The following is a 14748-nucleotide window of genomic DNA, read 5'->3' as shown; positions in this document are numbered from 1 at the left end:
AATCCACGCATTCTTGCAAAGCATTTTCCTCTAACATGATGCATTTTAATGTTATTTTCACTTATATGCATTTTAATGCACATATTACCCTAGTGAATTCATCTTTTATAAACATTACTGACTGGAGAACTCCACTGCAAAATTCAAAGAAGAGTAGATTATGATTTGCATATTGTTTGGGTTAGGGAGTTAGGGAGATTTCCCCCTTTACATGTGAACTGGAACACAATTTCTCCCCATTCCTATCTTCTAGTGTTAAAAAAGTTACTAACTGGAGCAGACAAGTGGTGAATTGGTGGCAGCAGCTGGAAGATGGGCAGAGGAGTAGGAGTGGGACAAGTGGAGCACGATGTGTTATATGTTGAACCTTGATTGCTGGTTCAGACTCCATGCAGGTTATATATACAAGTTAAACAACAGGGTTATATAGAGCACCCTGATAGGTCTGTTAAATCTGCAAAGTTTCTGCTAGTCCAAGGGAAGTGAAAGAAGGAAGAGTTTTGTTTGCGCTTAAGTGAACAGTGCACAGTTAATTCCCTGTAAGAATACAACATGCAGGATGTGGGCAGCTAGTTACTTTCTTGTCTGACATGGTGAGACAAAACTGTACCCATTGCCTTGGCTCTGTGATTGGCACATGGTCTTTGTCTGGGCCAGCTCCAGGTTGGCATGGGGCCTCGGGGTGGACAGCTCTGGCTCCTCTTGCCCTCCCATCCTCTGTCCTATGTCTGCTACTGGTGGAAAGGCAAGCAGGGCAGGACAGCCGCACCCACAGTGGACAAGGAGAGGAAACTGCAGTAACAAAACCAGTGCCATGGGTGGAGGAAGCAGAAGCTGAGGCATGGCTAGCAAGGTGAGGAGAGCGGCAGGGAGGTGGTGCAAGGTTGTTGGCAGCTGCCCTGCAATGCTGCCTGGTGCCATCAGGCTTAGCATCTGCTATATCATAGGAACATAAGAGGAGCAGGCCAGTGACTCATCTTTTCCAGTGTCCTCCTCTCATAGTGGCCAATCAGTTGCCTATGTGAAGCCCACAAAGAGGACCTGAGCACAACAGTGGAGGTAGAACATAGCCACCAGAGTCAGAAGCTATAGACAGCCTCATCCTCCATGAGTTTGTCTAATCCTCTTCTGAAGCCATCCGTGTTGGTGGCAATCATTGCTTCCTTTGGGAGCGAGTTCACAGTTTGATTATAAACAGGTCTGTCCTGAATCTTCCAACATTCATATTCAATGGATGCTCCCTAGAGGGAGAAAAACCTTTCTCTAACCACTTTCTTCACACCATGCATAATTTTATCCACTTCTATCACTGCAGCATACTCCCTTTAGAAATGCGCTGCAAATGTAGCAATTTGGAGAATGTGCATTTGAGTGTCCTATGAGATGCCCCTCTGCTCTTTCCTTACGTTTTGTTTTCTGCAAGCGAGACAGTTAGAAACCTGCTCAAGATTAACTTTGATAGCTGTGGACTATGAACAAATGTTGTAATGGAGGCTGAATGTGCCTCCTGGGTCTGCTAATGCCCAGCCTGCTGTATGTCCGTACGGTCCAATAGGAAGATGTGTAATGCATTTGGCTGTCTTAAGCATCCCGGACAGCAGAATGTAACAAGAACAAAATTGCCTTGCTAATAAGGCCTTAAATCCAGAGGAGGCTAAGGAACCTGGGTATTCAGTGTGTCTTTCAGTTTGTGATGGATTGTGGATTGCACATTTATTGTAAGTAAGCCCCTGCCTTTCTCCTGGTCTGCATAATCGGCCGTAATAAATTATCAGGGAGCCACAAGTCCCCATTCCTAAATTGCATTCACGCTTGTGCAGTTGGTCAACGTCTCTGTCCATTCCTGTGAATAATTGAGCGCAGTGACACACACTGGAACTTTGCTAATAGTTAAAATGATTTTTGAATTAAATCAAGTAATGGAAGAAACAAGGAAATGGCCTGTAAATCATGTCCAGATCCCAAGGCGTTTGAACCTTTGCTGCTGCCTGTTTGGAAGTTTTTACAAGCGGCCCTTGACATATATTGCTTTGGTGGAGTTCCCCAGCATGAACCCCCTCCATCCCTTCGAAATAAAGAGCAGCACTTAAGACCTGTACTCTGAGTTGCGAGCGGGAGATTCTGCACAAAGATCTTGGCAGCACTGTGAAGGCACAATTTATTATTCCTCCTGAACCAGTGCTAGGACTCAAGCCCACAACCTCAGGTACTGACTTCCTCTGGTGCTGTTGCCCTGATGCTCCCATCTCAGCCCACATATGATGCAGTCATATTGCATCTCGAGTGTAGGTGGGGAGAGGAGCTGGACTATTCCTGTCCTTTCAGTGCAGTATATGTAACACAGTTGGTCCAGAGGAGAGGTTCCGAGTATAGGATCAGCAGCCCATCATTATTTCTGCCACTGAAACAAATTGAAAGGACTGTGGTCCTAGGCTTTTCAAATATCCTTTGAAAAAACCAGAGAGGGTTAATCTTTTCATTACGGCACTCATTTCTTAGCCACACTTTATCACTCCATCACTAAACCTTTCAAGCAATGGTATTTACTTAGCTGGATTTTCTAGCTCACTTTTCCCCAAGGGCTTGGGAAATCAATTGCACTAAAATCAGATTTTATTCTTTTTTAAGAAAGAGGGAGAGCTATAGAAATACCAAAATACAATTTCAGAATCATATCTCAGGGTGGAAGAACACACTGTGTGAATATACATCTAAGGAAAGTCCAAGAGGCAGCTTCAAGAGGTGGATTTGGGATGGAGAAGCAGTGTGTGTGTGTGTGTGTGTGTGTGTGTGTGTGTGTGTGCAGTGTACGTGCAGCTTTCCAGACCTCAAAGATTTCACCCAACTCAACTGGGAACGGTCCTTCGCTTATTAAATTGCTACCAGTTGATGCACATTTATATGAGCCTGTTCTGCTGCCAATACAACTATATCACTCTATTCAGTGATGTACTTTGGATATATATGATCCCTGTTAGCTGTTTTCTAGCCTTACAGCTGTAATCTTCTGGGCTTAAGCAAGCAGTCAAGTTTATGGTTTAAATGTATCTCTCCCCCAAAAATATTTGAGAATGAAAAATGATGGAGCTAATATAAGAGAACTGTGAGCCAACTTGCAGGCTTAGCAAGAGATCTGTGTGCAGGTGGGCCTTTTAATGGGCTCTGCTGAGCACTTCGTTATGTAGAGCCATCACCCCAGTTTGCTATAAAGAATTTTTCCCTATTGCTTTTGCCGTTTCAAAATTAATTTTCTTGTAAAGCCACACTGCCTTATCTTGAGGTGAGAAGCGGTGTAAAGAGAAAGTAAGAGCTGTAAAAGAAGGTAGTTAGGGAAATTGCTAAGGTTCATGGGTTCTGGGCTGACTCACTTGTTTCAGCAATCCTATTTTTATAAGCTTTATTTCCACTGCCCCTTTAATGTACCTTTCAACTAATACTGTCCTATGGAGGAACTTCCTTCCCAGTACAGCTATAACAAGTACAACAGAAATTCAGAATCCAGGAACTTTAGTCACCACTGCTTTTATACTATGAATCATGGAACCTTGTTCCCAGTGGGATATTGAGCAAATCCACCAGGTTAGATTAAGCATGGGGCTCCTGTTTAAATCAGATGATCCCAAACCAGTAGCGTAATTCATTCTGTTCATATCAAGCATTAAAAAATTGGTGGGAGAATTTTTATTGGTGACTTGCAGAAAACTAATGTCCCTGATTATAGAAGAATTGCTAAGGAAAGCTTACAAGTAATGCTGGATGGAAGAGTCGATCTTCTTCTTCATTGGTGATCATTCATTTGTCTTCCATGAACACGGTCTTAATGGTGTGTCCATAGATGACTGTGGAGGCCAATTCTGGATCCACATGTCCTTCCACAGTGGGGACTTAGGTTTCTGAGCAGGAGTTGATCATGGTGAGGGTTTGCCAGCATGCCTTCCTCTTAGCACATTCCTCCTTTTCATCCTGAGTTCGAACACCTTCAAAGTCTGTGACAGGTGTTTAGTGACTGCAAATCTAGCTGCTAACACTCACAACCAGTCACACTAGCAAACAAATCCATCCCATGGTGCTTGCCAAATCTGACGTTGCATTTTTGAACAGATGTTGTTCACTTCTGTGTGCGGCATCCAGATGTGTATGGTGCACATTTGGTGCCCTGTAATAATAGACGAACTTGTGAAAAGCCAGAAAAAAATGTAAAACAAAGGTGGTGACATATATTAAATTAAACAGATTAGAAATGTGGCATCCTGACAAGCATTGAACTATAGCATCCCTACCTTCTTACAGATCCAGGTCACAATAGAAATAAATAAATGGTTAAATTTGGAATATCCAATTCATTTTGGTGCTAATAGCTTTCTTTGTCCCTCTATCACTGGTCTTCAGACTGGCCCTGTTGTTAAAGCAATGAGCTTTAACATATTAGAATAACATAAAGATGAATCTTTGCCAAAATATATTTCTGTGCCACCTTCTCTCTCAAAATTAAAAGACCTATCTCTTTAGCGCCATAAATTATTGCCTCTGTACCCATAACCCCACTTAAACTAAACATCGGTAGAACTAGCCTTTTGCAATAGACATTTTCTTTTGTACATCAAGGCCCCAGGCTTCAGAGAAGGATGGGTCACAGGAGTGAATTACTTTGCTGACCCTCCTGGGATTTCTGCTGGTTCTTATCTAACCCAATTGTAAACGGAATCTTTCTCAGACTTTGCGCAGGGATAAGAAAAAAGAAATTAATGGTGTCCCTTTAGATCAAGATGCAGTCCCTTGCCTTTATTTGGTAGACAACTTGCAAGCAAAGGAGCACAAGTTCAAAAGAAAACAAGAGTCATTGCTGTAATCTTTCTCTCTTTAAAAGGTGTGGATTCTGTTGGGTATGTGACTTTAGCTGTGAGGACCAAAGTCTAGGAGGAGCTTTCCTAAAGTGCAGGTAGTTATGAGAGGCTTCAAGATCTTCCATGAATCAGTGGAAGATTAAATACAAATTAACCGGATTAAATGCAGGCAATACCATCTTCACAATTGCGTACAAGGAAGGATGTCAACCAGCATGCCTTCTGCCATCATTACTACTCTGTGATGGAAGTAGCTGGCGCCAAATAAAATTTGCATATTGTAGGCTCCTTAGCTATACAGGAGAGACGTCACCTTTTGAATCTGGCAGTCTCTGTCCATTACTGCTTCCAGTTTAGCTTTGGCACAGATTAGGAACACAGGAAGCTGCTTTATACTGAGGCTACCCAATGGTCCATCTAGCTGCTTACTGCCTACTACCCTTTAGAGAGCTCCAGAGAGTCTATTCCAGACTACCTGGAAATGTTGAGGACTGAACCTAGGATATTCTCCCTGCAAAGCTATGGTCTCTTCCTTTCAGGATGGGCCCAGATAGACTGAACCTACCCACTACTTTTCCAGGATAGGCCTGGTCCAAAAGTCCAACTAGACCAGCACCCCATTTTCTACAGTGGCCAACCAGAAGCTTCTGGGCAGCCTATAAATGATGTCCTTCAGTTTGTTAAACCTCCTAGGTGGTTTAACATTGTCCTCTTTCTATGCTCCTCCTGATGGAAACATGCAGATGGGGACAGGTATACCCCTGCTTTAAGTCATTTAAATGCTGTCTTTTCTTGTATATTATTTACCACAAAGCTCAATGTCTAAGCTCTTTAGTGATGAAATGTCTGATTACCAGAATGACGCCCAAGCACTGAACCACTGGTATATCACAAGTGGACTCTTTATTACTGTGTTTGCAATTGTTGAAGATCAAATCTATTTTGGAAGGAGAAGAAATGAGCACTGAACCACTGATGTAATATATCACATTACAAGTGAACTCTTTTTTTACTGTGTTTGCAATTGTTTAAGATAATACCTATTGTACTTTTCTGTGTATAAGATGAGGGTTTTTTAAATTAAAAAAGTATGTTAAAAATTGTGGGTCGTCTTATACACGGATAGTGCATGTGGGGGGGACATGGGATTGGTTGCTGCCATGAGCCAGAGATTGTCAGTGGCCATTGGGCATGCTATTGGTGGCTGCGGCAAGGGCTGGTGATGATCGGCTGTCGCTGCGGCAATTGGGTGGGCAATTGGTGGCTTCTGCTGGTGAGGGAACAGCAGCGTAGGTCAGATGGGTGAGTGATTTCTGGCAAACCCCCTTAAAAAAGCTCAATAACCATGGGCAATCCTTCCCAAACAAAGCTCAGCAACTCTGGGCAATCTCCCCCCATTTTCTTAATTTGGAGTCCCCCAAAATAGGGGGCATCTTATACATGGGACCATGTTATACACGGAAAAATATGGTACTGTACTTTAGAAAGAAACTACTTTTGCCAAGCAGTACACTGCTTAAGAACTTGGTAGGTCCAAGTCTAATAGCAGCTGGTGTGTGTACACTATCATGGTGGTTCAGACTGTGGCAGAGTGCTAATTTTAGGGGCAGGGGGTTTCAGAGTGTTGGGCAGGCCTGCTTAGAAAAGCTCAAGATGTATAACGGGAGGTACAAGCTTCTGACTCCTCCCAGGGGGAGGAATAGCAATGACTTTTCCCCATCCATCATCACCAACTAATCAGGACAGTATGTGCATCTGTTTCCTGCTTCTTGTGTTGATTGAATTCTCAAATTAAGAAATAATAATTAAGTGAACAAGTGAATAATTAAGTGAACAAGCCGTAGCTTGCATGTTCTAAAGCTCTTCCATTTCTCCAGAGACCTTAGCAGTTAATAAGTGATGTTTGCAGAGGTACATGTATCTCATTGTAGGCTAGCTTTTTGTACCTCTTACCTTTGTACATGGTGCCTTAAACCAATCTGAAGCATTTATTGCAATATTGGTGGAATCAACTTGACTCACATTTGCTGAATCAGTTACAGGATTCCTGTGCCCCCAAACATGAGAAACCTCTTAAGATTATTACTCATCTGCATTCGTGAGATTTATGCAACACTTCCTTTTGAGTGGAAGATCTTCTGATCTTTCTCCCTTTACTTGTGACACTGGGGTAGTTCTGGTGGGTCAGGTGATGAAATTGATCTCAAGTCTTGATATCCCTGACAATGAGAGCAGCAAGCATTAAAACAGGCCTGCAAAACTGGAGACCCAATAAGCTGAACACAACACACCAGCTTTCCCTTTGGTGGCATGCAGGTGCTTAACAACTTCCATAGTTTGTATAGTCCCAGGTGTGGTGCCAAACGAGTTGATTAAGACACGCATGACAGGTCTGCAAGTTGCATATGCCTGCCATTTAAAAAGAGAGCCAATGTCATTTTGTGGTGAGAGTGTTAGACTCTCAGAGTTCAAATCTCCATGAAACTCATTGAGTAAAGTTGTGTTAGTCACCTAGTCTCAGCCTAAGCTACTATCATATAGGGTTTCTGAGATGAAAAAGCAGGGAAATGTATGCCACCCTGATTTCCTTGGGGCAGGGGTCTGCAACCCGTGGCTCCGGAGCCGCATGTTGCTCTTTTACACCTTTGCCGCGGCTCCGGGGAGGATACTAGCGAGGGGAGGAGGCGCATTGTGCGCCCCGACACTCCCCACTGTGGCGGGCACTGTACTGGCTGTGATGTCGCATGGGGGCGGTGCGTGTGTTAGTCACGCACCGCCCCGACGTCACCTTCCCACCCGCTGTCAGATCGCGGCTCCAGAGATATATGTGTTTTAAATGTTGCAATGGTTTTGCGGCTCCCAGTTTTTTTTTCTTCGGAAACGGGTCCAAGTGGCTCTTTTTGTCTTAAAGGTTGCAGACCCCTGCCTTGGGGGAAGGGTGGGATTAACAGGCCTCCTCTGCAGGGGCTCCCTATTTGTGGAATGCTCTCCCCAGGCATGCTTGCCTGGTGTCTTCATTACATATCTTCAGACGCCAAGTGAAAATAGTCTTATTCTCCAAGGCCTTTAATTAAGTAAACAATCTATGACTTCTTAAACTGTGTGTGTGTGTGTGTATTGGTTTGTTTGTTTGTTTGTTTGTTATACACAAAAGGCAGCGTATTTTTTTAATACTGTAAACCACCTTGGCTGAAGGGCAGTATATAAATTTAATAAACAAAAATAAAAATGTAGTAAATAATAATTGCAACTAGTAATAGGGAAATGGAACTTGTCATGAAGAAGTAATCGAGTCATTAAATCCAATTTATTTCATAAAATGGTTTTGGCATGTATTATACATACACAGTCTAAAATAGCTTAATCCTGTTTTTTGTGGGTTTTTTGGTAAATAAACCATGCATTAGCCCTCAGAAACTTTACTTTCCTCCATGTGTGTATATATTGGCCTCAAAGCAATGGAGTGAGTAATTGGTTAACCAGGAGTAATTCACAACTGACACCAGATGAGTAGACATTTGCAACATTGGCTTAAGATAAAAAAGAGAAGAAATTAAAACTTTCTATTAAAAATGTGCATAAGAGGTGGTGCAGAATACCTACATGTGTTTATTGACACAAACTTCTTTCGTTTCTCCTGCCAGTCCCACTTTCGAAGACCCAAAGAAGGTCTCTGTCCCTGTCTTGGAAAGGTTTGTGTTTTTAAATTGTGGGATTTGGGGCTATGATAATAAAAACCAAGCCTGGCATCAGCACCTGGCATGGTGGGGCAAATGCTGGAGTGACTGATGCTAGGATTATTTTATTGTTAATCATTTTGTCAAGTTGCAAGGGTTCAGCACTCAGAGGAGAAGGGCAGGCCTGGCACAGCTGCGATGACTGCCATCCACCACCCTCGGTGCCACTGGATCCCAGCAAAGCTACGCTGGCTGTGAAGCTATACAGGGAGCCAGAGGCATTTTGGGGAAAGAAGATGGTGGCCACTTCATGCTGCACCTGGCACCTAAAAGCAAGTTGTGCCAACACTGCTGCCTCCTAAAGCACCCCCTTTCAAGACTGGCACACCTTTTCTTGTTTTTAAAAACCTGGTACTAAGAGAAAGACTGGGAGGCTACAGCAGCCTCTTCCTGTTACTGGCCATCCCTAGTATCCAGTAAAATCACAACTTTTGCTCAAATAATTATTGATCTGACAGCTTCCATTTTCCTTTTTCGTCCTTTCTTTGCTGCTTTCCCACATGGGAACAAGATAAAGCTGCAATAACCACAGAACAGAGCTAGTGTTAGCATACCATTAACCCCCCAAAATGTATTTACGTTACTTTTGTCACTGTTTGGAAGCACCCAGGGTGATCATCTGACTAACTGATTTCCTGCCATCGTATCTCAGTGCCCAGTTTTTGTCCAACTTATGGTGAATTCACATTTTGAGCAATTTAGCCAATGGCTAACATGCTCAGAGTTTCTGTTGTTGAGTGATAGGCTGATATGATAGGGGGCAATAATCCACGATGGCTTCCTGAATCAGGAAGTGGGAAACTATTACTATGTGGATGTCATAACTTGTGAGCTAATCCCTTGTTAATTGCTCACTGTCAGAGAGATTTCTAAGCTTGTAGATTCTCATAGCTCTATATGATGATTATTGGCTGTTGTGGTTTTTTTTTGGGGGGGGGACACTTATACCAACCCAGGATATGCTTATAAGCAAACTGCTAACAAGGATGCCAAGTTAATGGGCTCATTTCCTCGACTAAACTGAACCTGGCTGCTTTGGCAGTTTATCGTTAGGACACATCTTAAATTCTCAGCTTGTCAGGAGCATGCTAATTTTGTTTAGGCTATGCTAATTCCACCCCTGTAGCCATTTCACTTTACCTGGTAAAGGGTGAGGCTGGTTGAGATTCTGCAGAAGAGTAATCCTCAATGACAGAATGGGAGTGAGAGTATGGAGTCTTTCCCGTGTCTTTTTCCTGTGATGCAGTAACCGTTTTACGCTGGGGCATGTCTGTAAAACACTAGAGGCAATTAAAGCATCCTTTGAAGGTACAAAAGGATTGCATGAGAGACCACATAGTGTGGCAGCTGCCATGTTGCACTTAGACCGGGGACACCCACATTCAAGTCCCTGATCAGGCATGAAGTTTAGTTGGACCTGTCACTGTCTCTCTACAGGCTTTGGAATCTACCTTTAAAAACAAAACAAAACCCAGAATCTAAAGCTCTACCTGTCCCATCTTAGTATAATCTGCTTTGCATTTTTTTTCCTAGTTAAAACTTGGGTGGGTAGAACATTATGTGTCACCCTTTGCTCATTGGAGGCAACCAAAATTAAAATGTAGTGCATAAACAGTGGCAGATCTTGGGGTCTCAAATTTCAGCGGTGCCCTGTTTGACACCAAAGTTCAGCGTCCTTCTCCCTCTCGTGCTCTATTCTAAAGTATAGTTGTGGCGTCCCAGCAGTGCCTCTGAGGCGCACGGTGTGACTGAACCAGTCACACTCCTCTAAATCCGCCTCTGACATAAATAAAATTGATGCAGAGAGTCTAAAAGGCCATTTCCCATTACTAGGACATGTGTTTGGTGCTGAATGTACCCATCTGGCCATGCTCAAAAACTAGAGGATGCTGGCTTTGGCCTGATATGCAAAGCAATTATGATGCTCTAAACCAGAAGCGGGAACCTTGCAGCCTCCCAAAAGCTGTTGGATTCCAGCTCCCTTCATCCACAACTAAGACTGCCAACGGTCAGGCCTGAAGGGATCTTTGGTCAAAAAATATCTGGAGGCAGGTTTCCTGTGCTTCCTTTGGAGGAAGCAAGCTTAATATCAGAGCACGTTCTCTGTATATATGAAGGCTCACATTCAGTCCCTGAAATTTCCAGTTAAAAGATCTCAGCCTGAGAAACGCTGCCTGTGATACTTGCCACCAGAATTGATGTTGGTGGTTTAAATAAACATTAGAGTTTGATTCAGCATAGGTTAGCTCATTACATTCTCTTACATCTGCCAAGGCTGCAATCCCCACACATTGACTTGGGAGTAAGTCCCATTGATTGCAAGGCGACTTACTTCAGAGTAGACATGGTTAGGATGTGAGATGTTCTGGAATAAGAGCATAGGAGTCACAGGTTAATGTATGGGACTGAGCCTAAATCTGCAGAATCTCTTCTGAATTGGATGTCTTACTAGAATTATTTAAAGACTTATAAACCACAGCCTAGCAAAAACCGTATTATGCATCCTTAATAAATTATGCAAATTAAATTTACATATACTGTATATACTTTGCATAATGTATTCTGCTTTCAAGACAGGTTTCCTTTTTTCCTTACAAGACGGCTGTCAGAGTGCAAACAGGAAAGAATAATATGAATACTATAGAGTAGAGCAGGGGAACGATGACTGCAGAATAGTGCAGCTATGGGCCTCAGGGCATTATTATTTTACTTGCTTGTTAACAGAAATCCAACCCACTAAGGTTCCATTGTTTTAACCTTCACCAATCATTGCTTGCACATTTCTGTTATTTCTCTGCCAGGAACTTACTTTTAAAAAGATCAGTTTGATTGGTTGTAGTCAGCTAGTCCAACTCAGAGTAGACCCACTGAAATTTTTGAACCTATAATGCTTCAGCTGTATGGTGTGAATGTGACCTTAGTCGTGTCCATTAACTTCTATGTGTCTACTCTTGAGTAGGACTAGTATTGCATACCACCCAATATTCTCAAGATGCCAAATTATGTACTATATTCCATACCTGAATGAAGTGTTGGCAGACATGATAAATATGCAGGATTCTGGTTTGTTATGCTGCTGCGACAAGTTTTTGGCTAAAAACACACTGGGTCTGCTGTATTAATGCTCTTTTATCAGTTTCTTACTGATAGAACTGATAGAACAGAACCTTTGCACAGTGATGGGATGACCACACAGTGAGGCACATGTGAATTCACCATAGTGGCATTCAGAACATGCTGCCAGATTGATATATTATATTGCCTTGAAATAGACACCAGAGTTCACAAGCTTATCATGAATGTTGCAATATGACGCTTAACACCTAACACCACCTGCAAGATGATTAGGGTTCCCATTGTGTGTGGTTTTCAGTTAGCCTTATGATACAACTCACACTGCAAACTTCTCCCTTTCTTTCCCCCTATATATAGTTTTTATAGTGAGCCTTTGCCTCTGGAAGAGCCCGTTCGCGAGCAGCAGAAAGAGACAGAGAAGTCAAAACGTGGAAAGAAAAAATCAAAGAAATAGCATGCTGAGACTGGAAAGATTTTTTGTTGTTGTTGACATTGTGTATATAGATATATATAGTATCACACACACTTAATGTACCCATATAGATGCAGCTAACTATATTTTATTCATTATGAAGAAAGAACCCACAATGGACAGCCTTGGTTTCTTTCATTCCATACAGAAGGTTGCCTTTCTAAAACATATGGAAATCACTTCTCCAAACAGGCAGTGAGAGTTCTTGTAGTAATCATTTGCATCAAATGTCTGGTTTCCCAGTGTACCAAAGTCCTAACACTTTGAAATGGAAGCAAAATCAGAGTGGTATCATCCAAATTTGGAATATGTAAGACAAAAGAGCAGGAGGGCAGGTTCCTCAGGATGACAAGGGAATGGAGATGAGCCAAAACCAGTAAAGTGAGATATGAGTTTTAATGTTAGCTAGAAGTGAATTTACCTTCTTAGTTTTCCATTTACATGTGAGGAAGAAGGAACTACAATAGCATGGACTTGGCCCAGCTGAAATTTAGGGTCCAGTATTCATTTTCACAAGAAGATATCAGTGTTAGTATCCTCCCCCACATGCTATTCTTCTGTGTGCCCCTCTCCTCCCCCCCCCAAAGCATTCAGACATGAGCTCCCCTCCACCACCTTCCCTGTCACAGCCTAAAATGTTACAATTTAGGGAAAATATCACTCAATTCTGCTCTGAATGTTCCACATGCATGTGGCTCTCAGATGGCAAATGAGAATAAGCTGTGCCAATTTCACATTAGACCAAGCTCAGGTGAGCCAACACTGCTTCATTCAAGAAACTGCAGAAGGATTCCTGTGGAAACACAACAGCATGGAGTAGAATTGTCATATGTCTGTAAACTTCTTAGTTGTCTATAACCTCTTTCCTGCATTATATTAAAAGTAACATGTTTATCAAGTGGGTGGAAGAATCATTGGGAGGCCGGAGCTTCTGAAAACCCTTGAGAGTCATGAGACTAGATCAGGTGCCTTTCAGCCTGGAGTTGCAACCATAGAATCATAGAATTGTAGAGTTGGAAGGGACCCAAAATGGTCATCTAGTCCAGCCCCAGAAATGCATTAATCACACCTGAAGAATCCCTGAAAGATGGCCATCCAGCCTCTGTTTAAAAACCTCCAATGAAGGAGCGACCACCACCTTCTGATGCAGTCTGTTCCATTGTCAAACAACTCCTATCACCAGAAAGTTCTTCCTAATCTTGGAATCGTATTGGCTACACCAGACCTTCAATAACTGGTAGTAGTTCTCCAGACTGAGTGAATGAGCAGTAAAATGGCAAATGCCATTCAATGAAAACAAGTGTAAAGTGATGCATGTTGGATCAAAAAATCTTAATTTCACATCACATTCATGGGGTCTGCACTAGAGGGAACAGACCAGGAGTGAGGCCTTGGGGGTCATAGTAGATCGCTTAATGAAGATGCTGATGTCGTTTGTGGTTGCCATGAAAAAGTCACATTGCAGGCTAGGAGTCTTTAGGAATGGAACTGAAAATAGTACTGTGTACAGTTCTGATAACCTATGAAGAAGGGTTGCAGTGGCTGAGACTTTTTAGTTTAGAGAAAAGGTGAGTAAGAGGTGACACGACAGAATTTTATTAAATTATGCATGGTGTGAAGAAAGTGGATAGAGAAAGGTTTTCTCCCTCATAACACTAGAACTCATGGATATCCAATGAAGCTGAATGTTTGAAGATGTAGGACACTTAAAAGACTTCTGCACACAGTGCACTCAGACTATGGAACTCATTCTCCCAGGAGGCAGTGATGGCCACCAACATTGAAGGCTTTAAAAGAGGATTAGACAAATTTATGGGGGAGAGGGCTATCAAAGGCTATGCCAGGGACTGGACAGAGGAGGAATGGTGGAGACCGCCTTCCCATGGAGCAGCTGGCTGACACTAGAAAGCATTCCCCCCCCCTAGAACCTGGCGAGCCTTAAAAGTAGGAGAGAAAAGGGCTCAGAAGCAAAAGGCCCTCGGTGCCACCTGTAGAATAGATGGTGAATGAGGAAGTGGGAGAGAAGGGTGGAGATTTACCTGGGGCAACGCCATTATTCCAAGAGGTTGTATTCCCAAGCTTCTCTCTGTAAATATTTAATAAAAGCAGATGGTAAGGACTTTTCCTTGTCCTAACCATTCCTGGCACCCTGCTGTGGGGATTGGTTTCCCTGAGGCCTGGCAGGGATGATGACTTCAAAGTTGGAGGCAACAATGCTTCCAAATACTAGTTGCTGGAAACCATGGGAGAGGAGAGTGCTCATGTTCTGCTTCCAGGTTTCCCACAGGCATCTGGTTGGCCACTGTGAGAACAGGGTGCTGTACTAGATGAGCCCTTGGCCTGATCCAGCAGGCTGTTCTTATGCAGGAAGTACATACACAGAATGCCAGCTATGACTATGAAACCTCTTCTGGGTTAAATGTACATACAATTTCTTCTCTACACCCTGCCTCATGTCAAAAACATCGCCACATGACACAAATACACCCCAGATGCTTTCACAGAAGCCTTATGGGAAAATGCCCTTAAAATCCACAGAAGGCATATACAGTCATACCTCGTCTTGCGAACGCTTCATGTTGTGTGTTTTTTGGGTTAAGAACACGGCAAACCCATAAGT

The 14748-nt window shown here is 42.8% G+C and overlaps 1 protein-coding gene across 12 annotated transcripts in view; it reads left to right on the top strand.

Annotated features, from left to right (window-relative positions):
• LOC308581544 (uncharacterized protein C3orf20 homolog) overlaps nt 1-12248 on the top strand; it is a 61943-nt gene extending 49695 nt beyond the window's left edge. For all 12 annotated transcript variants that reach the window (XM_081184076.1, XM_081184078.1, XM_081184086.1 and 9 more), the window contains 2 exons: nt 8489-8536; nt 12014-12248. In XM_081184076.1, coding sequence (XP_081040202.1) covers nt 8489-8536; nt 12014-12110 — 145 coding nt within the window. In that variant the 3' untranslated portion in view covers nt 12111-12248. The remainder of the gene's footprint in view (nt 1-8488; nt 8537-12013) is intronic.
• Nucleotides 12249-14748: the final 2500 nt, after the last annotated feature.

Source organism: Podarcis bocagei, assembly GCF_964188305.1.
Source record: "Podarcis bocagei genome assembly, chromosome: 2".
Lineage (NCBI taxonomy): Eukaryota > Metazoa > Chordata > Lepidosauria > Squamata > Lacertidae > Podarcis > Podarcis bocagei.
Note: the sequence above shows the minus strand (reverse complement) of the source record. Positions and strands in the feature narration are given on the sequence as shown.